Genomic DNA, 27,240 nt, shown 5'->3' with positions numbered 1-27,240 from the left:
CTTTATTTTATCATATTATGGTGACTGTGTACCTGTCGAAGTTCTATTATTGCCAAGGGGCTGTTTTTAGAACACATATAGTAGCACCCTTGGTGAATCCTAAGGCAACTCTGTTTGATTTCAGCATGGTGTTCAGTGTGAAAAGGCTTCAGTCATCATCATATTATTTTAATGAATGCCCTTAAAGTTTCAGTATCACAACATCATGCTGACATTTACCACCCTGTCCCCACACACAATCCTTACCAAGCATGCCTTCTCTCTTTCTCTCTTTCTCCCCTCACCTACTTCCTCACAAGATTGCTATTGCTACGGGCACTCCAACCGCTGCACTTACATCGAGGTTGTAAACACGGCGGTCTGCGTGGGCTGCAGACACAACACTCATGGCCAACAGTGTGAAAAGTGCAAGAAAGGCTTCCACAGAAATGGGTCTGCCAAACTGGATGATGTAAATGTATGCATAGGTCAGTTTCTGAATGTGGCTCACATGCCAGAAAAAATGTATGCATGGCGGGATGGACATTAAGGGGTATGGGTGCCTACATAATATTGAATTCGCAATTGTGCTATTTCACATATGTTTTGTCCAATAATACTTATATTTTTGTTGGTAATTGTTTAGGTATCTATTATTAACTAATGATTTTACTAGGACAGAAAAATCCTGATGATATCCACACAAAATAGTAAGAGGCATGGTAGTATCTTTTATATGACAGTTTTTTTTCAAAGGGTAATGGTGATTTTAAACTCCATACATTTGTACTTATTTATTAGAGCTGTGTATATTTAAAAAATACATTAAGCTACCTTTATTAATCACTTAAGAACATATCCATCTATGGGTGCAGTGCCATCATTATATAGATACCCTGTATTCATATACACACCTTGTATTTTAGTTATTGGCACTACAGGTAAATCGTTTAACTTAACATGCATTATGTGATTAATTATCACACATATGGAATTAATTTAAATCCAGTAGTATACTGACTCCTTAAATTGTTACTAAATCCACAACAGTAAAATCAGTCTGTATATGCAGCAAAGCATGATTGTTATACTCACTGTGGAACCTAAGGGGTTAATCCTCTGCAGAGTGTAAAAAGGCTGTTTGATCCTGGCTTCTCTGTTCCTCCTCGCCTTCCACTGACTCCTAATAATTTCCTGATAACACAGAGTCTATGGAGTCAGGCTGCACATGCTCAGTTCGGTGTGTATTGCTAGAGAGGTTTTTTGTTTTCTTGGGAGGGTGTGATCAGCACTGTCCAGACAAAGGGCCAGGGGTCTTGCCATCTCATAGGTCAGTCAAAAAACTCCTCCTACAAGCTTTAACCAGTGCTTGGCTAAACACTGATTTAAGTCACAAGACTGCTCTAACTGTTGATGAGAAAAGGGATATAGCCGTGTATATTTACTAAAATAATTGCATTTCCATGTTTTGTGTACTACGGGAGGCCAGATCTTGTGAATGCAGGGTACTGGGTTTTGTAACACATTTCAAGGGTTGATTTACTAAAAGCAAATAGACTTTGCAAGGTAGTTTTTCCCAGAGCTTTGTGAATGTGGTGAAATTTCACTTTGCAAAAAACATTTAATCATATGCAGGGAAAATAAAAAATAAACAGCATTTCTGCTTATTCATGATTGGATGACAGACATCAGCAGAGCTAAACCTCATTGACTAAGCTCTGGGGAATATTCCCTTGCAAAGTGCAACTTTTCTTGTAAAGTGAACAGCCAATTTGCCTTTAGTAAATCAACCCCCAATTGTCAATGCACATGATGATGATGAGCATCAAGGACTACAATAGTTGTTCTGCTCAAATCGTTAAGCAAGCCCTTTTCTTATAGATACCAGTGCCTACTACTTCCACGTATGAGTTATTCATTATAAACAGTTCACCAGTGATAAGCTGAAGACCAAAAATCTTCACTAGAATGTCCACTCAGACTAAAGCAGGGTATACACATTTTGAAGTTGATTTACTAAAACTGGAGAGTGCAAAACCTGGTACAGCTGTGCATGATAGCAAATAAGCTTGTTCAATTAAGCTCTGACAAAAAAAACCTGGAAGCTTATTCGTTTCTATGCAGAGCTGCCCCAGATTTTGCAATTCCAGTTTGATTAAATAAGCCTCATAGTTTTGTTCTATTCAACTAGCAGGTTGGACAAAACAAAATTGACAGATCCATGCATCAACACAATAATGCGTGATATAGTGATCTCTCCCACTGAGCTATTGTATTCTAACAGAGGGGTTACCCCCGCCAGAATATTCAGATCCGTGCTTACAGCCAATGGCTGCAAGCGCTGATTAAATGCCAGCATGACCGTTCGACAAAAGCTGGAAATTAGATCACTTTCTGTTGAACAGAGAAAAGTACACACATACTGAAAGTTGAATGCTTCCGGTTAAACCAGATGAATTTTGATACTTGTGCACTGGGCTTAAGTTATTCCCCCTCTGGGTGCTGATTTTGATTCCCTCATTGTGTACAGATTGCGAATCCAGGCTTTCAGTGAAAGTTTGCATATTAAACACACCTCAGTCCTTCCTGGGACAGTTATGTGCCACTGCTCTCTTCAGAGTGGTAGACGTAGGTCAGTGATGAAAGCAGTCATGAACAATGGGCGCGTGAGCTTAGGAACTGACTTTTGATAAAAAGTCAAACTTTGCATATTATTATTTACACTGCTTAGCCTACACATTTTAAGAAAATAATAAGTGTGTTGTTGCTGATGGAGTTGATAATGATGTGCGCTTGATTACATATTTTGGCAATGGCAATGGGAATGTCCAGTGTCTGGATCGTTTAGATCTGTCAATAAATATCTGGCTAAATCGACTAGACACCTAGTCAGCAGACTCTCAAGAGAAGTGTCAGAATCTACCATTGTTAGTTACATTTACCTTACTCTGTAAAATCACAGGGAAGACAGCAACAAGGAATAGAGACTGCTGGGAAGGTAAGCTGTAATAATAATAAAGTTTACGTGCAAAATATGTGTTACATTAACAAGTTAACCCAATAGTAATATTATTACTGATGATGAATGCTCAGGTGGATCTGTTGGGCATTACCATTTGTACAATTTTGGTTCTACAGTATATGCATATTAGTGCATATGTAGGATTAGTGAAACCACAGCTTAAATAATTCTGAAACAGAACGGAATATGTTAATTTCAACAACTCATTTGTTGTATAAAGATAATGGCATTTGTATTGTCATTACAAAAATATACAGATGTAAACATAAATACAAATCCCAAAAATATATCGCTATTATTAATAATCATAAAGTGCAGCATTATCAATCTCAAATTGCAGCAAAACCCCCCAAAAATTCAGGGTGATGCAGAATTTATCAATTTCACTGCTTCATGAAAAAAAGCTGTTCCCCAGCCTGGTGGTTCTAGCTTTTTTGATGCTGTGTAACCTTCAGCATATATTTAGATTTATATATATATATATATATATATATATATATATATATATATATAGATATAGATATATATATATAGATATAGATATAGATATATATATATATAGATAGATATATATATAGATAGATAGATAGATAGATAGATAGATAGATAGATAGATAGATAGATAGATAGATAGATAGATAGATAGATAGATTATGGGAAGGATACATACAATTTCTTCTTTTTATGTTTTTTTTTTTTGTTTGTTTGTTTTCTTATAGAATACATTTTGTTCTTCTTGAAATTAGACATTTCTCCTGAGGTTCTCACCTCCACCAAAAATGACAGACATTTTACCGTTACTAATATCTCTCTATAGACTTAATTAATGCTTCTCATTCTAATGATTATTACTAGACTGCCCACCTATGCTATAGCTTGACTCAAATACAAGAGCATCTGTCCAATCAGACGAAAAAGCAAGAGTGAGAGGAAGATGAATATAAACCTTTATCACACCTCTGAGAAAAGCAAAGGCGCTGGGAATGGGGCGAGACTCTTCATCTTAATTAAAATGAACAGCTTTGGCTGTTAGAGGAAAAATAGGCAACTGAATTTCCATGGGCTAGAAATAAAACATAAATAGCACACGTGTAATTATTTTTGATTATTTATGGGAAAGATGTGAGTCAACATTTTATTTACTTTCCTATTCATGTCTAGGGAGAATAACAGATAGATGAGTAGATATGATATAGACAGACACATTACAGCTAATTAAAATGCTGGGAAAAAAAGACCACAAAAAGCATACTCTGAGGGAAGACATGTCTCAAACATTGCATGGCAACCAATCAGATACAGTTCTACACTGTTAAACTGCAATAGGAAAATAAAGATTTGAATATGACTGGTTGCTGTGAACTTTCAGAGACTGTTTCAGATCAGATCATATAAACCAAGCCTACTATCATGTCATTCAGTTAATATCTATGTATATATGTTTTTTGGTCTGATACAGGTTGCCACATGCAGGACATAAAAACATACTTTGTTTATTAACCTCCTGAGCCAAGGGTGCATAACAGTCTTTGTTACCATAGCCATGAATGATGGTCTGGTCATCCATTATGCACCAATTCAAAACAGATCATTAACCTTCATTATATGCAGAAAATTAGGCTGCATCTCTTATAACATGCTATATATTCATGTGTATTGGTCCTTAGGGAAATGATATTGCACAAAGCTTAGTAGCCAAGCATATTTTTGTATATTGCATTTAAATCAGTGAAAGATCCTGGTTGTCAAGAGTTATAACATTACAAATTACCTTAACTCTCTGCATTATCCTTCTTATTAAATTCATATGTTTTAACCATGCAATTTCAATGTCAACTTCATAATAAATTGAACACCTAAGAACAGGAATTGAGGAATAAAAAGGCATTTGTGTTGCCCATACCAACCTATCCACCATGTGTACCCCGTGCAACATTGTTTCTTTTCCCTCCTACAGTTTTTGGAAATTAGCCCAAGAATATGGCATAGACTTAAAGCTCAAAGATACAATTATCTGTTTAACAAATAATGGGTGCTTTTATTAGGATTACAAAAAAAATCACTATGCTGCCGTTTTTCTTTATTTGAAAAGCAAAATAGTGCACGTGAGAGGAAAAAGATAACTGATATTTCTTTGAATGTAGCTGTTAAACAAAATCTCTGAAAATGTTCGATGCTCGATTTTTTTCACAATTTTTCACATCACTATGTGATTGTGAGAGACTATTTCATTGATATAACTATTGCTATTATTATTACCGTTATTATTATTATTAGATGTAGAGGTGCACCGAAATTTCGATCACCAAAAATTATCGGCCAAAAACTGTGTTTTTTTCATTCTGCTGAATGAAAAAAACAGTCGATACTGAAAGGGGGCATGGTCCGCCCTGGGTGCCGCCCATTTCAAGAGTCACCCTGTCATCAAGAGTGTCATCCTGTGCGCCCAGTCCGTCCACTCCCTCCTCCTCTTCTCCCCACGATCTCCATGTTTTACGGAGCTGAATTGCCTGGCCGCAGTAACAATGTCCCACCTCCTGTGATAGATGGCACACTGATCCAATGGTGGGACAAGGAATAAGCGTGACGCGATTACAGGAGGAGGGACATTGTTACTGCGGCGCAGGCAATTCAAATCCAACTCCGGGACACACGAAGATCGCCACTGATGTGGTCACAGGCAGGCTGCATATGATGGGCACTGATAAAGCTGCTGGGCACTGGCAAGCTGCATATGATAGGCACTGGCAAGCTGCATATGATGGGCACTGGTGGGCTGCATATGACGGGTACTGGTGGGCTGCATATGATGGGCAATGGTGAGGCTGCTGGGCACTGGCAGGCTGCATATGAAGGGCACTGGTGAGACTGCTGGGCATTGGCAGGCTGCATATGATGGGCACTGGCAGGCTGAATATGATGGGCACTGGCAGGCTGTATATGATGGGCACTGGCAGGCAGCATATGATGGGCACTGGTGAGGCTGCATATGATGGGCACTGGCAAGGCTGCGTATGTTGGGGACTGGTGAGGCTGCTGGGCCCAGGCAGGCTGCATGTGAAGGTCACCTATGAGGCTGCATGGGATGGGCACTGGTGAGGCTGCATTGATCTCTTGTATCATGACTGCTAGAGGTGCACTGAATGGAAATTTTGCTAATAATATTAGCAGTGTGTTTAAAGTTAAGTAAGAGATTGTAGACAAGATGGTTAAAGACTGCAAACTACATTTTTCTTGACCTTTCTTGCACTAAAGGTGTCAATAATGGCCAACAATAAATTCATATTAATGTAATCTGATGATATTAATTAATACGTTTAATATAATATAATTATATAAAAAAAATCTAAATATTTTTTAAAAACTGTCATTTTCGGTTTTCGGCCTAGTGAATCCTTCATTATTGGTTTTGGTACCAAAATTTCCATTCCGTGCACCCCTAATTAGACATGGTATCAGTAATAGTATTATAATCATTTGTTCCTAAATTAAATCTATTACTGTTGCTTTACAATATGCTCCTTGCTCACACTACTTACAACTTCTACCTTTCCAATTAGCCACTCATGGTACCTTTATCTTTCAGTTAATTACAATGCTTTCCTAGTTAACGTATCACATTTTTAATAATTTCCTAAGCATACCATGAAATACATATGTAGACCCTCTCATGTTCATCCTTTCAGCATCTCATTACTTTAATCTCTAACATCTAAGATTTACAGGAGTTCTTAAACTGATTGACTCTGACCAGATTTTGCAATTAGTAGAAGTCTGCAGACCATAATAATTACATAATTAGCCAGGTTTAAAAAGACACTTGTCCAGGGTGTTCAACCAATAGACAAATAAATCAATTCAAAATCTGCCCCCACAAATCACTAATTCCACAACTAATCCAGAGGAGGCAAAACATGTATAAAAAAGCATGGTCCAATTTAAAAAAAATCCTTCCTGAACCCTTAAGACTAAAGCCCAGCCTGCAGCCCAAGGGCCACATGTGACCTTTATTGTTTGCAGTTTCTCAATTGAACCCCAGCACTTAGTAGAGGGAGTGCTGATTTGTAAAGAAGCTGTAATATTAGTGATCTTAAGTTTCATGCAATGTGTCCATAGTCTCTGGCCATCTCCAACAGCATTACTCCAGTCTCCAAACACTTCTGTAGCACAATCTCAGATGAATTCCTCTATTACATGTTCAGTTTATGAGTTAGTCCTGTAACAGTACATATAATGAGACTTATGTGTGGCCCTATGGTGGTAGCAAGGGCTACAAGTGTCCTCAGCCAATCAAATTTCCCCTGAATTACCAAAATGAAAAATGTTGCACTGTTAAGGCCCCTTTCACATGGGAGCCTCCATTGGACGGACTCCACTTGAACAGCGGGGGAATGCTCTGCTGATACCCGCTGAGCAGGCGGATGACAGGTCCGTCTCCGCTCACTGTGCAGAGCGGAGACAGATCCAGTCCCGCTCTCCTCAAATGGACTGCCCGTCCATTTTCATCCAATCATATCCGATCCACCAGACAGATGGAAAATATAACCACCATCCATCAGGATTGGATAGTGACAGATGTCAACTGACATGTCACGTGAATAGAGGATCCGATCAGGTCCGCCTGAAAAAAAAACTGACAGGAAGACCTGATTGGACAGCCTGTGTGAAAGAAGCCTAAACGATTATGAATGCAGAGCTGGATGATGACACACAATCTAGACCAGATATTTACATTTCTTTGTGTGTCATCACCCATCTCTGGGGCTTTGATGCTGGTTTATAATGTTAGATCACAAGAGAATGCTAGGCCTTCCTAACTAGCCCACCCTTATTTTACTGTCTATGTGGACATGGACAGATCATGAGCTACAATTGTGATGCTTTCACAGCAAAGTATGACTGGTATAGTATAAAAATATCTTGTCAGATCAATGGGTAAAGCTCCAAATCAGCCCCTTCAGTCTGAACTTGATATGTAATGACAGAAACCGTTTTATACTATCTGACAGGAAAATGAATATGTTCTATAGATGGTGAGATTTTATATTTGTATGTTTTTGGTAATCAAATGCCAAATGGAAAATAAAATATGCTTACACAAGTTTTTTCTGTTGTCAACAAAACAGACTTTTTTCATTTTTTGTACTTATGTCAGAGCATACTTTACATGTGCTTGTATAAAAAAAATTATTTTGAAAATGAGGCATTACCAGTAAAAAAAAAGTGTATTAACTGCTTACAGTACAGATATACCGCACTTTTAAGTATGCAATGGTGTTTATTTACTAAAGCTGGAAAGTGCAAAATCAGGCTCACTTCTGTATAGAAACCAATGAGCTTCCAGGTTTTATTACCAAAGCTTAATTGAACAAGCTGGGGTTAGAAGCTCATTGGTTTCTATGTAGAGGTGAGCCTGATTTTGCATTTTCCAGCTTTAGTAAATAAACCCCATTGTGTGCTTAAAAGTGGGGAATGCCTGTATTCAGTAGTATTAGAATGTAGTACATTTGTTTTCTACAACTGTAAACCACTGATTTTCCATATTTACAAGGTGTATACACAAAGGGGGTTATTTACTAAAAGCAAATCCACTTTGCACTACAAGTGCACACTACAAGTGCAAAGTGCACTTGAAATTGTACTGAAAGTGCACTTGGAAGGGCAGTCGCTGTAGATCCGAGGGGGGCATGCAAGGAAAATAAAAAACAGCATTTTATAAAATCAGCAGAGCTTCCCCTCATTTCAGATCTACCCCTCAGAGTTTCAGTGACTGCACGTCCAAGTGTACTTTCAGTGCAATTTTAAGTGCACTTTGCACTTGTAGTTTGCACTTGTAGTGCAAAGTGGATTTGTCTTTCGCAAATAACCCCAAAATGATGACGGCGAGCTTATCAAGTCTCTTCCCTTCTATCTTTTCTGTCATAGTTGTACTTTACAAACGAACAACACCCGTGGGATCTTTTAATAAAATATGTATGTTCTTTGCAGCTTGCCCATGTTGTTGTGGAATCTTCTGCATTCCTAGGCATTGTGGTTTGTGGATATCATAAACTAGCCCAAGCTAAAATAAGATTGTGCCTTGGGTCATTTGTTGCATTTAGATTCCAAAAACTGCTTAGGTGGTTTTAGAATATTTGAGGCTAGACTTCTCAGTTGGGGCCGAAGATTCCAGTGAAATTGCTGTGTTCTCTAATAAACATTACTGAACTGCAAACAAAATATCACACAGCTAAGCAGAAAGGGAAACATTATTTGGCTAATAAAAATAAGTCCATGAAGCACTGATCAGTTCATTTGAGGACCATAGGCATGGGGTGTTAATTACATTTATCATGTTACTTGTTTATAAATCTGCATCTTCATAGTGGTGGTCCAGAATTATTGACAGGCCAATAGAATTCTTAAGGGGAAGTTGCAGGACTGGATGTATCATTTGGAATTTCTTCAAGATTGACACTTCGAAGCAACAGGAATGGTGGCTCGTGGGTATTTCTAATTATCACCCTGTATTCACCTTGACCCAATCCACAGATCAGGGGTCTATTGAATTCTGCTAAAGTAACACGCTGCAAAAAAGCAAAGAAAAGCCACAACAGTTAATCATCTTACAACATTCTGCTTATATCGGAGAGTTAAAAGTTGATTTCTGACTCACTGTAGTTACTGAACAAAGCTGATTTTTACACCATGTTATTAACCACAGCAAGACATGTCGCTTGCTCAATAACCGAAAATGTACTATGAAACAAAACTGATCATTGAGCTTATTGAACTGCCAGCCTCTAGTTATTGCTTGTTTCCTTCATACATTTTTAAGGAGCATACAGAGTTATGTTAAAATAACCCAATTAGTAGGTTTACAATCTGCACAAATTAAATCCTGTCATGTCTTAATATAGCAACAGTTATATTAAAAAAAAGTGTGCCTTTTAGTATTTTAAATCCGTTTTTAATCTCCAGTCACATGACTTTTCCCAAGTAGGGTCATACAAGATCTACACGAGATGGACCATCCAAGAAGAAAGCGGGCAAAGGGAAAGCATATGTTGGAGATCACACTTAAACTTTTGGCAAGTCACAGGGGAAGAGGCACTAGGGTGGATGATGTGTGTAAGACAACTTGCTTACACACAGTCAGAATATTACAATGACCACACATCTTAGTTCAAAAAGTAGATACTGACCCTGTAGAAAGCCCGGAGAAAGCTAAAAGAAATGGCACTGGTTTCCTGGGCAGGTTGGAAAATTAGGTTACAATCAGAACACCTCTGAGAGGTATCAAAGATCTGTAGTTGTTACAGTTATTTAGCATTTAAAGGCTAAGTTCACCTTTAGGAGCATGTTACATGCTACCCCCATATTTAGGGAGCAACATGTAAAATGTGCCTAGTGACCAACCTACCCTGATCAGTGCTCCCTGCTATGTGACAGCAAGTGGGGGATCTCCTTGCACTCACTGTTACAATTTAAAAACATCACAGCTATGCAGGGCTCCGTACAGACTGATGCATCAGTCATGCATAGTTTCCTATGAATGAGTTAGACTAGAAGTACCATTGGCCTCTGTGGCTGAGGGCTTGTAGTTCTCAATGAACTGTGAGGGCACTGGTGAGCGTCTTCGTATTTTATTGATTCTTCCTGATGCTCAGTAACTGCCTGCCTGTATCAGAGGTGGGGGGGGGGGGGGGGGGCAGCTTAATGATTGTCTGCAGGATTCATGCATTGCACCTCCCATCTGCTGATTCCTGAAAAAAGATGTGTATTTATTTTTTGATTTATTTTTACAAAAGGCAAAATTATCCTGTAAAGTAAACCGGTGTCCAGAATGTGCACACTAAAGTATTTAGAAAGTAGAATAACAGTGAATTCAATAAAAGAAAAAAACCCTCATTCACCTTAGCTGTACACATTGTGGAGAAATCTCAGCTTTTTTTCTATGAGAGCAGGTCTTGGAAGCCTGACAGCCTTCTAATGTAAATGCACAGCAGGTGTTTTAAAGATGAGCACCAGGGGAAAATTGTGTTTAGATATTTTTACATAGAGTATAGTTGAAGGTTTTATACAGGGCATATAGTGAGAGATAGTGGTCAATGATTGGACAAGGGTAGGAATCTCCCTTTATCCAATCACAGAACATTCTGTATTCTGTGAAAATACTAAATGTTTTGAGAATTGATAAGGTGGAGTCTGAACAACACGATATTCTTCACATATATATACTATTTGAAAGCCAGAATTGTAAGTTTCATTGTTGGAAATTTTGTGTATACACTAGTGATGGGATGAATTAAATTAAGAGTTTTGCATTACATAGAAGTATCCCCACACAAATGGAACACTCATCATTAGAGGTAATATAATAGCTAAATATTGTTTTTTTTTCCTGGAGCTCAGCTTTAAGATGTTAGAAAACTGTAATCCAACTTTAGGGTCTCTGTTGTGATCTTTGAAGATCTTTGAGATTTAATTACTTCACATTACAAGTAGCTAGAGAGGTGAGTGATGGCTTGTTTTAAAGCTCTTTTACTGTGCAATAAAAATTTGTAAATTATTTTATGCCAGTAGTCTTGGTACAGGTTTGCTTACATTTAACTTAAGACATTTGACACCAGGCCCACTTACAAGGGGTTTACATTCAGAATAGAAAGTAGATCTTTTCCATATGATAACACAGAGGATGATCTTTACCTGCATCTTCTTTGTGAGCAAAAGCAGGAGAGTGGAAAATGTTCTATAACTCTTAGCCATTCTCGTTCCAATAGAAGTGGTTTAATCATCAGTTCCACAAAAAGGGATCCAAACACTGTCATTAAATTTTTAGTAGGCATGTGTGCCAGACTCACTTACTGACCATCCCTGCCATGCATTTCTTTGAGAAATCTTTTAAAGTACAGCAGGCTATTGACATACAAATTGCAAAATGCAAGTGGAAATGTGCATCCATACTATGCAATTAGGAAATACTTTCACTACTGATACAGGCTGAACAAAATGATATAAAGAGCAGGGCCCTCTGATTCCTCCTGTATTGAATTGTAACTGTATTGTCTGCCCTTGTGTTGTAAAGTGCTGGGCAAACTGTTGGAGCTAAATAAATCTTGTATAATAATAATAAAATAAAATAAAAATGAGAATTTAAGGGAGTGTGGACAGGTGAGTATTTGATTTAGAATATTGCTAGATGGGTGGGGGTATAGTTATTCTTTATTGCTAAAAAAAAACATCAAATTAATGAAAATATTGCATGCAGTGCTCCTTGGAATTCGAGGATCCCTGACTGCTCAATAGGAAAACGATATAGGCATGCAGGCACCTGGTATGGTATAGGAATGGGAATTTAGCAGCTTTTGGATGACTTCATATTTGTATTAAGTGTTAGACCAGAGTTGTTTATCAGCAGTTGCTGGGCTGTTTTATTTAAAGAAACATTAAGTATGTATGATTGAATTGGTGGTTAGTTGTCTGGCTCTCGGGTTGATCCACAAGGCTTCAAAACCTTCTGAGACAACGATACACCTTTTAGAGGAGTTTATTGGTTTTCTATGGATTGGAAGTGTAATATTATTATGTTTAGTGAGTCTATTTGCTTATTTTATGCTGACTTTTTAAAAAAGGACAATTTAAAAAAGGACGCATACTGCAGTTTTACTGTGTAGTTCATTTGAATATTGCAACCAAACATGCTTCATGTTTACATTGAATGAATTAGTTATAAAAAGTTTCCTGCAAACTTTGGACTTTAGAAAAAAATAATCACAGTGCATCTAAAAAACGTTCTTTAAATTACACAGTTAGGTCCCATACACACTTAGCATTTGGCCCCTGTACATGTATTTAACTCCAAAAATATATATATATATATATATTTGCACTTAGGATTCATTTTATATCAGTCTTGCTGTATACAGTGATACTTTGATAGCAAATCCGACATATTTCACCCTTTAGGCTTCTTTAGAGGATATTTTGTCCGCATAACATTCCCATGCAGATCATTATGCTACTTGGACAAATTAAGTAGATAGTTCAGAGAAATTACTTCTACTCCCATCCAACCAGGTAGGGTAGTATATGACTGCAGGAGATATATATAGAGACCCAGTAAGTGTAGTGCAATTAGAGACCACATGGGGGCAAGAAATCCTCACAGATGGTATGGACTTTGTATGCTGTAAGTGTATCTTGTTGGGGACTGTGCGTGCATCCAGCATTTGGCATATAAAATTAACCCTAAGTGCAAATATATGTTTTATTGAAGTCAAATAAATGTTTTTATTGATGTTGAAATAACACACATTTATTTTCCAGTGTCTCAGAGAGTTTCACAAGCAGCCAGCAGTGGGGCTGGACAATGCACCTAAATGTTGGAGCTTCATGCCCAAGTGTGCATGTGGGCTCAAACACAAATATGAGTTCTAAAAGAGTTCTAAATTGCATATGTGTCAAAGGATCCAATCAATGCATACACTTGCCAAGAAAAACAATCTTGACATGACTATAGCATTTTAATGTACTGTACATAGAATATAAATATTTAAGCAAAATAGTGAACATCTCACCCTTCTATACCTTGTGGAAAGTAGGTTGCTATGCTAACATGTTTGTGGCACAGTATGGGCAAAAATTATGTATGCTTCTGTGGCGGTCTAGTGGAGTTATGGGCATTGTTATGGGTACCCTTATGGGTAGCTTCACTGGCCATAGTAAGTTTTATGGGGAGAAAATGTGCTGATCATTATCTGTTGTTAGTATTAATGGTTTGTTTACAATAAATGTGCGTGTTTCTAGGGGTTGACTGTGCTACCTAAAACTTGTGTCTATCTTTGGCGATTGTCAATACTGGCATACTGCTGAGAAAGAGGTTCTTCATGACTCTGAAATGTCATATTATATTTTTTGTAATGAATGTCCCTGATTTGCTAATTCTGTTGTGTTGGTGAAACTCTGCTAGTCTGATCCTTTGACATGCAGACTCACAAATCTTAACGTCCATCTCTCATATTAAACAACAGCTTATTAAACGGGCTCTTACTGGAATATCTGACAGTTAAGGCCTTGTTCACACTTGGGTGTTTTTATTTTGTTTTTGTCATCTGTGTCCCAGTAGAGAAATTTCCCTTTACTTCGTGTCCCATAGCCGAAAGAAGAAGTGAGAGGAAATCACCCCACAGTGAGAGAAATCTTGGTTGTCACCAGGGTCACCAGAACTGGTGTCCGCTTTGAAAGATTTTCCCTCTATTTGTGTTCTAGTGACAAACTAAAAGTTTAGATTTTCTTTTAATTTTACTAACAGTGATAACAGTAAACAGGACAAATAGAGAGAATGAATCTCCCTGACGGAGACAACAGACAACAATAGAAACCTGTCAGGTGTTCTAATCCCTTTCCACTCTAAAAAAATAAAAAAAAATGTTTTGCCTTTAGCTATACTTTAAAGGCGTAGGGATACACCAGAAGTCTAGCAGAGCACAATGCAGCCAAAGGCATCAAAATTGTCCATTTGATACAAGTCAGTCAACATGCAATCATGTGAAGGAGTATTAGAAAAAAATATTAATACAGCATGTGACCCCCAAGGACAGGGTGAGCTAACATTTCACCTCAGGGTGTAGTGCAATAGTCAAGCATTGTGTACAGATGGGTTCCAGTCCATTTTAGATGACGGCAACAGGAAGAAAAAAAGGAGGAAGGGGGGACTAAAGTATGTACAGTCTTCACAGATGAATACCCTCAATGTTGACCCAGCACTGAATGTAGCTCCTGACTTTAAGGCACTTGTCAGTTCAGCTGTCAACACCCTGAGGAGAAGACACCATACTCCAGTGAGGTCCACGCTTCAGATCCCAGCTTCTCTAAACCCGTAAAACATCTGAAGTTCCTCAATGGCACATGTGTGTGGGGTCTACTGTGTCTGCACACGTGGGGTAACAACTTGCACGAAGGCCTGCTCACCAATGCCTAAGAGGCTGTGATCATGTGAAAAATCAAGCATTAAACTAGGCCCCGACTTGAGATGAGCCACCTGTGTGCAGCAGTAGAGTACAGAGTTCCTTACAAAGATGTTTTGTTCATGTCACCACATGCTTGTAACTGATGTATGCTTACATTAGGTGGGACATGCAGAGCCTGTGCCCACTCCACCAGTCCAGAACACCTCTGTTACTTCACCTTCAGTAACTCTTAGGGGCCCCATGAGTGCTCATTAACGCTTTTCTTCCAATACCTCGTGATCAGGTCTTAGATCTCTGTAACATTAGTCTGCTCCTGATAACAGGAGGAGACGGACCGCTAAGGAAGGAGCCAGAGCACCAACCCCTTCGCTATCAGAGAACCTTTCACCTAACCAGGTAAAATGCCAAATGACTGGTTGCTGTTGAACTCTTCGGTTACCTATAGCAACTACCTCCTTTTCCTTGTCTTGCAGAGCTAATCTTCTGCTAACGTGCACCCCTTTGAATAACTTCAGACCAGGCACACAGCAGTTGAAACAACTTTACTGAAAACATTGCATAGCATAGCAGTTACAACAGGGTAGAACGTCCTTTCCCTAACTAACACTAATTGTGGCTGCCCCAGCATACCTGCACAGATAGAGTCCTTATAGGAAAAGTCCATAATTGGAAGATCCAGCATGTTAGTGTCCATCATGATGGTGTATTGAGTTGGCATCCCTGGAGCAGACAACAAGTGCCAGTAACATCCTTCTTCTTCAATAGTTCTTGCACCACCTCCGTGGACCTGGACCTCTGTCCTTTTATAACACACAGAATTGGAGACTGTACCCAAAAACCTGCCAACTTGGCCAGAAAAGGCAGTAAAACATTAACCCCTGACTAGGGCAACCAAGCTGTCTAGATAACTCACTCATGCAGCCTGCCTACACACTACAATGCCCACATTTCACAAGCTAACCTCAGTGTCAGGACTTGGTCCAGCTACATGGTCATCCTACTCACGCAGCAGGCCTAAGAGAATTCAACAGCCAAACACATCCCTCCCCCAAGCAGGAGGCCCAGGGGAGAACTACCTTCCTAAGATAACTTTTTAAATAATCATGCCTTCTACCAGCCTGCTCCACTGGCACTAAAACCCCTAGTGATTGGCTAGCGAGAGATAAATATTGATAGCTCTAAATAGTGCCAGAGGCACAATTGACACCCACTGGCAGTGGACAGAAGCTAACAGTAACCAGAGCCAAGGAGAAAGCTAAGAAAGCCAAACTATCAAATCGACTGAGCTGTATACAGTTTACCACCACAAAATTGAAATAGACATACCGTCGTAGGGTAGGGTGGCTCTAGGTAAAGAATGTGGAAGAATTAGAATGTAAGTCAGGATTTTATTGCTGTCTGTGCCTCAGTGGGGGGAAGACTCAAGCATTCCATATTAGTCCTTTATGTTTAACTACATACTCTGGTATATAGGGTCATGCAAAATACAACAATTTTAGGTTATCATATTAACAATTGTCACTTGAACAAGAAATTATGGCAAATCCCCTATTTGAGAAACCTTTTCTGAGTACAAATGTCTACTCACTTTGGAGAGATATCCTCCTACTTCCCTTTGTATCTCTGGGACAGAAAATTAAGGGAGATCTCCCAAGTCACAGACAGCAAAGAAAAATACATTAGCCGTTCACTAATCTCTCAAAAACTAAAAGGAAAAATATTACAGCGTTATATACTTTAAATCAGGCCAATTGCATAGCCACCGTCCTGGCCATACAGATAGTAACATCGGTTCAACGTCCTTCTGGATTTACAGCGGAACTAAAGTGTCATGACTTTTACTGTGTGTTTGCATTGCTGTTCTTTCATTTCAGTTTAAGAAATTTAAAATGTATTTAGAAGCTGTATGATATTCCTCCAATCCTAAATGTCAATAGAAAACTACATTAACACCAAGAACAATGCAGCAAACAATTTATGATTGCCTGAAGCTCTAGATATTAATATAAGGGGTATATGGATTCATACCAAATTTAACATGGCGAGGATGCTCGCTGCTCTTGCATGTGGTGGCTATTCACAGTTAAACAAAGCTTTTTTTATAAATAACACAAAAAAAAAAGATTTTCTATTATCTGTGAATGAAACCAGCACAATGGATTGTAAGTAAATGTGTTACTACTGCCACCTAGTGCTGAACTGAGGAATAGTTGCCAGGAGTAAAGCGTCAACCTATTTTGGTAATCTTTTATGTTGGGAAACAGAAATTTACTACTTTACAATAAAACATGGCCAACAGTGTATATAGTACAAAAAATGTATTTGTTTTTTTGGACAGACCGGAGTTTGTGGAAGCCAGAGCCTTTATTACACATATTTTCTGAGAAAAAAATGCAAGCCTTATCACCTGTGATTGCTAGCTCAGTTTTTAAAGATGCAGGGATTTTTGCTTCATTACCTGGCAAGTCACTGCCACAGGAGGAAATTAAGACTTGTAGACATCAGAGGCTACTTGCTTGTTTAAGGTCAGCAACTCACTAAAGCTGCTGACCTTAAACATGGATTGTCACAGGATTGACAGCCATTGACAGAAGTTAGCAACGACACCACTCATATATTTGCTTTCACAAGTTCATTCTAAAGCTAAACCCCCCTGGCACAAAAACTTAAAGGCTAAGTTCACCTTTTGTAAAAATAAATAAATAAATAAATAAATAAATAAATGCACATGGCTTTGCAAGTAAAAACTTTGCAAGTTAAACGATTATGGGGTCCAATGCCAGGCTCCTTCAGACACTCAGTACAGCTGACTGCCATATTTTCATATGACATTGAGAACTACAAGCCTCCTGCCACTGTGGAAGATGGGACTTGTAGTTCATTTATTCACAAATCTCTGTGAATGAAGGGTGCAGCTGTGTGGATGGAGCCCCACGCCACCGTGTTGTTTTAATATTGTGATAACAGGTGCAGAGAGAGGATCCCCTGCCCAGTATCACAAAGGGTGTTTGGAGATATGGGTAGGTGCTGTATAGTAACTTGTTACATGTTACACCCTAAATAGGGGTGTAACATGTAACAAAAGGTAAACTTATCCTTTACAGTTAAATATGTTCCTCAATAGCCACAAAGGATATTAATCCACTTTTTGTGCAACAAATACCATTATAAAGTCAGATCTTACCTTGTAAAAGTAATATCATCTCTATGCTTTATGAAGTCTGTGCAGTGAGCAGAGCTGTGAGAGGGGCCCAGCAGGTTCATCCACTACAGGAGCAGCAGGGACCGGTTTTATTAGGTAAAGTTTTACACTGGATTACTCTACAGATCTGGAATCCTGCAGTAAATTCCTCACAGGAGTTATGACAGCAGAGAGGAGGAGGGAGCTGGGAAGAGGTGCAGTCTGTGCTCTCCCACTCTAGATCATCCATCCTGTTGGAGCAACACTCCTTGATACAGGCGTTTATTACAGGAACACTGTCAGATTTACCTCCCCCCCCCCCACACACACACACACACACATACACACACGCGCACACACACACACACACACACCTCTTTCCTAGACTGTTCCTGTCCCAGAAACCGAACATGTGGGTAGGGGGCAGGTAAGCAAACCTTCCACATTCCTGATCTGACAGCGTTCCTGTGTCAACTTCTGTATACAGAAAGGAGGGCAGAGTTGGAGGGGGGAGAGCACAGCCAGAACCTCCTCCTGGTTCTTTCCTTCTTTCTGCTGGTGTCACTAATCCTGTAGTGAGTTTCCAACATTGTAGTATCTGAGGTCTGTAGGTTTCAGGGAGGTAGGGTGGGATTATACTAGGAACACAATGGGAGATGGGATGGGGTAACAAACATGTTGGAGATGGGGGGATTTGTGCTAGAATGGCAAAAAATTGAGAAGTTGTGCTAGGAGGGGTTATTGGAGGGGGGGGGGGGGGGGAATACAGTTTGTCATCTGCGCCCTGGGTTCTAGATGACTTTGTCCTGGCACTGATCCCAGAGTTCAACTTTAAGCCTGCGGAAAGACAAAGATGTCTTTTCAAATGCTTAAAAGAAAAAAAAACACATTTAATGAAGGCCATAGCAATAGTCCTAGGTTATAGCAATAACAGGGCTCATGAAGCACACAGCTTGAAGACAGATCTTGTTTCTGAGAACCATGGTTTATTAAACAACTAGCATTCAATATCTGAGGCCTCAATACGGTCTGATTACTGAATGAATAAAATACCTCCTTCTAAATGCCAGCCTGTACTATAGCAACGGCTCAATGTACTTAGCAAATCTGAAAAATGTCATTTGATATGATTTTTGGGGGAGTTTATGATAACTATAATTTACATTTCCCTTGATACGGCAGCTGCATTTAGCATTTGCATTTAGCATGGTTATGTCATACCACATAGTAAAGGTCACCATACTTTTATGAACATATGGTTCATACATATGGCTGTTGTATGTGACAAGATGTTTCCTTTAATTAACAAAATTATCTTTTTCTACCATGAGTACAAAATTACTGATCGTAGTAGGATTGATGTAGACATGTTACAGATATTGGCACACTTTAATGTTATGATTTGCATGGCACAATTGGCATGCTGTGATTGGTATATACTCAAAGTACAAATCGTACTCCGAATAGCGTATTCTTGTAGTTCAAAAACCAAAGAATAAACAAAAAGAAATCCATAACAGTGGATGAAAAAAAGAGCCTTATTTCAGAGACTTATAATAAAGTGTTAGTTCACCTTTGTGCTCATGTTCCATATTACACTATTTAGGGTGTAACATCAAACGTGGTCACATTCTCCAACGTTGTCCTCAAATGCACCTCCCACCATATACCTTATTTATTGGATGCTTCTCTCTGGAGCATATTGTTGTTGCTTTAATTTTGTGTCTTTCCAGACTCATTGCTTTGTCATTTATTCAGAGATCTAGGAATTCGTGAATAGAAAGAATACAAGTCCCATCTGCCACTGTGACATTGCGCCAGAACAAGTGCAGTGACATCACAGCACTTGTAGTTTATTATTTACTTCCTCCAGCCCCATAACCATAACCTGGAACAGGTTTGTTCAGGGCAAAGATGCAGAACTGTGGTCTCCTCCTCTACTGCTAAGGCATGATATAGAATGGGTATACTGCCCTGGGCTCATTCTCTGCTCTAGCTACCGATGGGTGGCATGACTATTTACCCATTGTAAATCGCTTGCTTTTTAGCAGCTAGAAAGTAGGTACATGCACAGTGTGTTTTTTCATGTCAGCTGTGGGAAAATGGGGTGGAGAGTGGGCATGTTGGAGGATAGGGTGATAGCAGTAGCTGTAAAGGCAGACACAAATCCAAAACTTATTGTTTGCCAGCAGCTGATCTGGAGCCCAGTGGAGATGCCCCCTGCCCACCTTTTGTCCTGGCCCTGTCAAATGACGGAGTGATCACTATGACAGAGCAATCACTAGTAAATAAACCGGTGTCACGTCCGGTTCCTCTCTCCCCTCCCCGTACCTGTTGGTACAGTGCGAGGGGAGAGATTGGTGGCAGCAGCACTGTGGGCTGGATCTGTAGTACCCATGTGCTGATATGTGTCCATTGCATCCTTATCCAGCCATCCATCCATCCATACCCAGCCATCCATGCTCAGCATACCCATCCATACTCAGCATACTCATCCATCCATACCCAGCATACTCATCCATCCATCCATGCTCATCCAATAATACTCATCCGTACTCAGCATACTCATCTATTCATCCATGCTCACCCATCCATACTCGGCCATCCATGCTCAGCATACCCATCCATCCATCCTCATTCATAGTCAGCATACTCATTCATCCATCCATCCATGCTCACCCATCCATACTCAGCATACTCATCCATCCATCCATGCTCAGCCATTCATACTGAGCATACTCATCCATACTCGGCATACTCATCCATCCATCCATGCTCAGCCATTCATACTCAACATACTCATCCATACGCAGCATACTCATCCATCCATCCATGCTCAGCCATCCATACTCAGCATACTCAGCCATCCTTACTCGGCATACCTATCCATACTCAGCATACTCATCCATCCATCCATGCTCAGCAATACGCATCCATCCATCCATGCTCAGCCATCCCATCCACCTTCATCCATAGTTAACCATACTCAGCCATACCCAGCATTACTGAGCCGTACTCAGCCGTACTCTGCCGTACCCAGCCATCACATCTATATCCAGCCATACTCAGCAGTACCCATCCGTGCTCAGCCATACCCATTCATGCTCAGCCACCCCCATCCATGGTTCCTTCATTCCCATTCATGCCACATCAGTTATCATCCATGCCACTACAGTGCCTCACAAAAGTGTAATAGGTAGTCAAATTATATTTGAAACTTATGCCTCTAGAACACCTAACGGTGCTCCCTGAATGTTGGGCCTCTCTATATGGCCACGCTGTGGAAAAGTCTCACAAATGTGGTATCGCCATACTCAGGAAGAATAGTTGAATGTGTTTTGTGCTGTAATTTGTGCTATGCATATGCTGTGTGTGAGAAATAACCTGCTAATATGACAATTTTGTGGAAAAAAAAAACACAAAAAAAATCTTGATTTTAGAAAGAATTGTGGGAAAAAATTAAAACTTCAAAAAACTCACCATGCCTCTAACTAAATACCTTGGAATGTCTACTTTCCAAAAAGGGATCATTTGGGGGGGGGGGGGGGGTACTATGTGTACTTTCCTGGCTTGTTAGGGTCTCAAGGAATGAGATAGGCCATCAGTACATCAGGTGTGATCAATTTTCAGAGATTGGCACCAAAGCTTGTGGACTCTATAATTTTCACAAAGACCATATAATATACACCAATCAATTTGGGTTATTTTTACCAAAGATATGTAGCAGTATAAATTTTGGCCAAAATATATCAAAGAAAAATGACTAATTTGCTAAATTTTATAACCGAATTTTCAGTCTTTTTTCTTTTATAACACCAAAAATAAAAATCCCAGCAGTGCTTAAATACCACCAAAAGAAAGCTCTATTTATGTGAAAAAAGGACAATAGGTACAGTCTTGCATGACCGAGTAATTGTCATTCAAAATGTGAGAGCACCGAAAACTGAAAATTGGTCTGGTTAGGAAGGGGGTTTAAGTGCCCAGTGGTTAAGTGGTTAAGACATCTTCAGTTGCTAAGCATTCCCATTCCCTAGATCTTTTTTTAAATCTTTGAAAATTGAGAAATAAACTCTCATATAAACCTTTAACAAGTCCCAATAAATCAGTGAAGATACAGTGGGCTTGTTAACAATACCATCAGCCTTAATATCAAGCGTTATTTTCTGTTTTTAAGGAAAAAGATCAAACTAATATGGTTTAACTTTTCATAAAGTACAGATCTGGATTGAATTTAAACTTAACTTAAGAACTAATGGGGAGTGATCGGACAATTCTCTGGCTGCATAGGTAACGTCAGATATCACAGGTAGCATCATATGTTTAACTAATGCCAAGTCTATTCTAGATAAAGTCCCATGGGTGCTAGAGAAACAAGAAAACACTCTATCCTTAGTATGTAGCATTCTCCAGACATTCATAAATCCAATCTCCCGAATATAGCCAGCAAAAGGGTTACATACAGAGATTACTGGAGCCAGGGCCATATCTATCTAAGGAGGGGTCAAGATAGTTATTAAAATCTCCTGTTATTAACCAAGGGACATCAGTTTATCACAAGTAAAATTACAAAATTCTTTAAGTAACTCTGAGGAATATGAGGGTGGTATATACATTAGCTAACACGTATAATTTTCTTTACATTTATACAACCACTTGCGGACCAGCCTCCGCAGTTTTAATGCGGCAGGTTGGCTCCACTGAGCAAAATCACGTTATTGTACGTGATCTCCAGAGGCTTGGATAGCAGATGAAAGGTCCATGAGTTTGACCGTGGGGATACCCGTGATCGCCTCACGGAGAGAAAGAATGGGGAAATGCTTATGTAAACAAGCATTTCCCCATTCTGCCTAGCGGCACTGTCACTGATCACAGCTCCCTGTAATCGGGAGCAGTAACCAGTTTTGTGTGACACACAGCCCCTCCCTCCACAGTTGGAATCACTCCCTAGGATACGTAGAGTAGGTACTCCTGCGCTAAACGGAATAGGTGACAATATACTGAAGGGAAATAGAAAAAAGGTGCTGCGTACACCGTAAGGACCAAACTCGTGTCCAAATGTGTGAGTAAAAATTGTGAGGGGTGGTGTTGCGCTCCTTATATAAGATTATATATTATCCTATCTGTGGAATTATCAGCTAGTGATAATAGCTAAAAGAACATTCATCACAAAAATATAAATATATAAAAATAAAGTGCAAATGTGTAAATATCATATGCCAAAAAAAATGTCACATAAATAGGTAGATACATTAAAGAAGGACATAAATATTCATTTTAAGATACCTAAAGTGCAAGAAATCTTTAAAAATTATATATAAAATATATATCCAACATGTGCAAAATTGCATAAAAATAAATCGGTAAGTGAGTGATATGTGATTCAACGATGTGCAAAATATATAAATAATTCATACGGTGCTTATTTCATCAAGAACAGATCCGTAAAAAATTATATATATATATATAATTAATAAGTAAACACAGAAAAAAATAGAAAAAATGTACAAAAAAATAAATAAATATATAAAAGGATCTTAAAGTAAAATAAGTGTATCTAGTCTCTTAGTGCAAATTTTGGACGTATATTTCTTGGTCCAGTGTGCAACAGTAGTGAAGTTGTGGAAGTGTTTCACAAGAACACTTTGTGCTGCTATCTTAATATTCAGTGGTGCTGGGCCTTTAAGTGATAAGCTATGGGTCTTCAGTGTCACTGACACCCGTGGCTAAAATGAATAGTTACCTTACTGCTGTAAGGTACACAGCATGTAGTATAATTTAAAAGAATGGATCCCTCCGGATAGGTCTTTTCCTAGGCATTCCTATGGGGTAAAGCCAGGAGGACAGGGGGGGGTTCCTTTCTTTGCCTTTCCACTGGGCGTCAGTAACTTGAATCACTCAGGCAGGTAAGATCTCAGAAGCAGGCAGGTTACATTTTAATTGACTCCCTAGGACACACTTAACCCCTGCAGCGCCCCCCTCCTGGCTAACCCCTTCACTGCCAGTCACATTTACGCAGTAATCAGTGCATTTTTAATAGCACTGATCGCAGTATGAATATGAATGGTCACAAAATAGCGCCAAAAGTGTCCAATGTGTCTGCCATAATGACGTAGTCATGATAAAAATCGCTGATTTCCGCCATTACTAGTAAAAAAAAATATTACTAAAAATGCCATAAAACTATCCCCTATTTTGTAGGCACTATAACTTTTGCGCAAAGCAATCAATAAATGCTTATTGTGATTTTTTTTACCAAAATAATGTAGAAGAATACGTATCGGCCTAAAGTGAGGAAAAAAATAGTTTTATATATTTTTTGGGGGGATATTTATTATAGCAAAAAGTAAAAAATAATGGTTTTTTTTTCAAAATTTACACTTTTTTTTTTATTTATAGCGCAAAAAATAAAAACCGCATAGGTAATCAAATATCACCAAAAGAAATCTCTATTTGTGGGGAAAAAATATGTCAGCTTTGTTTGGGAGCCACGTCGCACGACCACACAATTGTCAGTTAAAGCGACACAGTACCGAATCACAAAAATTGCTTTGGTCTTTGGCCAGCCAAATGCTCCGGGGGTGAAGTTGTTAATATCCGTTTGTTCCTGCCTGCATGAGAAATCGATTTAATTAGCTACCAATATAGATACACTTCTAGAATATTTAGTATAAGTAAAATGATATTCCCTACTATATTGTGTACGCTTTAAGTAATTTAATTTGTATAAGCTTAAATGAGTCTCCTGCAGACAAATAATAGATGGTGAAAATTGTTTCAATGTTGTAAACATAGCTTGGGTCACTAAGCCCAGGGGCGGACTGACCATTTGGCCACTCGGGCACTGCCCGAGGGCCCGGGCCACTAGGGGGCCCCATCAGGGTTGCCAGCCTCAGTAAAACCAGTGACAGTATGTAAAAATCTGTGTTTTTTTTTTTTTTTAGATCTGTCTCTGAAATGCCCTTTACCAATTTCCTTTTGGTCTAAAAATCCTAAGATTATAGCTGCTCCACCTCTCCAGTACCTTCTCAGCAAATAGAAACATGTCTGTGTGTACATAGTTAGTAAGGTTGAATAAAGACATCAGTCCATCCAGTTCAACCTGAGTGAGTGTCTACAATTGTCCCTTTCCCTTTACATTGCACACTCACATTGGTCCCTACCCTCAAGGAGCCACAATCCAAGATCCCCAGTTGTATACTAGGGCCAATTTTAGACAGAAGCCAATTAACCTACCTGCATGTCTTTGGAGTGTGGGAGGAAACTGGAGTACCGGAAGGAAACCCACGCAGGCACAGGGAGAACATGCAAACTCCAGGCAGGTAGTGTCATGGTTGGGATTTGAACCAGTGACCTTTTTTACTGCTAGGCAAGAGTGCTAACCACTACACCACTATGCCTCTAACATGTATGTGTATACTGTGTGATTGTATACTGTGTGTGTGTATACTGTGTGGCCCCATAATATCTGATTGCCTGGGGGCCCCATAATCTCCTATTGCCCGGGGGGCCCCATGAGTTGTCAGTCCGCCCCTGACTAAGCCCCCTAATATTCCAAGATACTAATACTTGCTTTATAGTTGACATATTACTACAATATCAGATTTTTGAATCATAGCTCTATGATGAATAATTCTTATTTGTGTGGAGATAATCTCTGTATTAATTTTAACTATCTGGTGAGTGCTAATAATTGATCTGTTAAAAAAGAAAGAGAAAAACAAAAAAAATCCCCAAACTCGTGCAAATCAATAGCCTCCTTCAATTTGGACTGGTATATAAAAATATCACAGTGTACACATAGTAACATTTTCCAAGTATTTAAGATACAATTTTGATTACCATTTAAGAAAAAAAAAGGGTTTCCCAAAAATCCACTTGTGCCTAAATATAGTCAAAAGAAAACAAAAAACAGCCAAACATTTCCCACAGGAACAAAGTATAGGGAGTCTATTCACTGACTTTCACTGGACTCTCTCCTCCGACAAAAAAAAAAAAAAAGAAAAAGAAAAACTGGCCTACTCCCATCTATGGGAAAAGAGAAGAGAGGACAAAAAATGGAAACAACTCTCCTTCTACTTTATTTATAGAACTTTTCCAACCATTTGGATGCAAACTCTGGCTTATCAAATAAATGTATGACTTTATTCGCCTCTACTTTAAATTTAGAAGGGTATAACATTGAGTAGGACAGTTGCAGGGACTGCAATCTCTTCTTTACATCTTGAAATTTAGCTGGCTGTTTTTGTATTTCAGGAGAAAAAACCTGGAAAGAACATTAGTTCCATTAACCACTTGCTTACTGGGCACTTAAACCCCCCTCAGTCCCAGACCAATTTTCAGCTTTCAGCGCTGATGCACTTTGAGTGACAATTGCGCGGGCATACAACACTGTACCCAAATGAAATTTTTATCATTTTTTTCCCACAAATAGAGCTTTCTTTTGGTGGTATTTAGTTACAGCTCGGAGTTTTATTTTTTGCTAAACAAACAAAAAAAGATGCAAAAAAAAAAAAAAAAAAATCATGTTTTAATAGTTTGTTATAAAATTTTGCAAACGGGTCATTTTTCTCCTTCATTGAAGTGCGCTGATTAGGCGGCACTGATAGGCTGCATTGGTGGGCACTGATGGGCTGCATTGGTGGGCACTGATGGGCTGCATTGGTGGGCACTGATGGGCTGCACTGGTGGGCACTGATAGGCATAGTTAAGGCGGCACTAATAGGCACAGATAAGGCGGCACCGATGGGCACAGATAAGGCGGCACTGATGGGCAAAGATGGGCACAGATAAGATGGCACGGATGGGTGGCACGGATAAGTGGCACGGATGGGTGGCACGGATGGGCACTGATAGGTACCACAGATAGATGGGACTGATGGGCACTGATAGGTGGCACTGATAGGTGGCTCTGATAGGTGGCACTGCTGGGCACTGATGGGCGGCACTGCTGGGCACTGATGGGCGGCACTGCTGGGCACTGATGGGCGGCACTGGGGTGCAGCACCTTTGAGGCAGATTGGGTGGCACTGTGGGTGGCACTGTGGGGTGGCACTGTGGGTGGCACTGTGGGTGGCACTGTGGGTGGCACTGTGGGCACTATGGGCACT

At 39.4% G+C, this 27,240-nt stretch overlaps 1 protein-coding gene across 8 annotated transcripts in view; it reads left to right on the top strand.

The window, feature by feature from the left end:
- NTNG1 (netrin G1) overlaps positions 1–27,240 on the top strand; it is a 411,337-nt gene that overhangs the window by 350,979 nt on the left and 33,118 nt on the right. For 3 of the 8 annotated variants that reach the window (XM_077452777.1, XM_077452779.1, XM_077452778.1), the window contains one exon: positions 300–467. The exons of the other annotated variants lie outside the window; for them this stretch is intronic. In XM_077452777.1, the coding sequence (XP_077308903.1) occupies positions 300–467 (168 nt within the window). The remainder of the gene's footprint in view (positions 1–299; positions 468–27,240) is intronic. 8 annotated transcript variants of the gene reach the window in all.

Source organism: Lithobates pipiens, unplaced genomic scaffold (genome assembly GCF_037356315.1).
Source record: "Lithobates pipiens isolate NorthernLeopardFrog02 unplaced genomic scaffold, aLitPip1_a1.2 Scaffold_23, whole genome shotgun sequence".
NCBI lineage: Eukaryota > Metazoa > Chordata > Amphibia > Anura > Ranidae > Lithobates > Lithobates pipiens.
The sequence above is the reverse complement of the archived record's forward strand: the minus strand, read 5'-3'. Positions and strand labels throughout refer to the sequence as shown.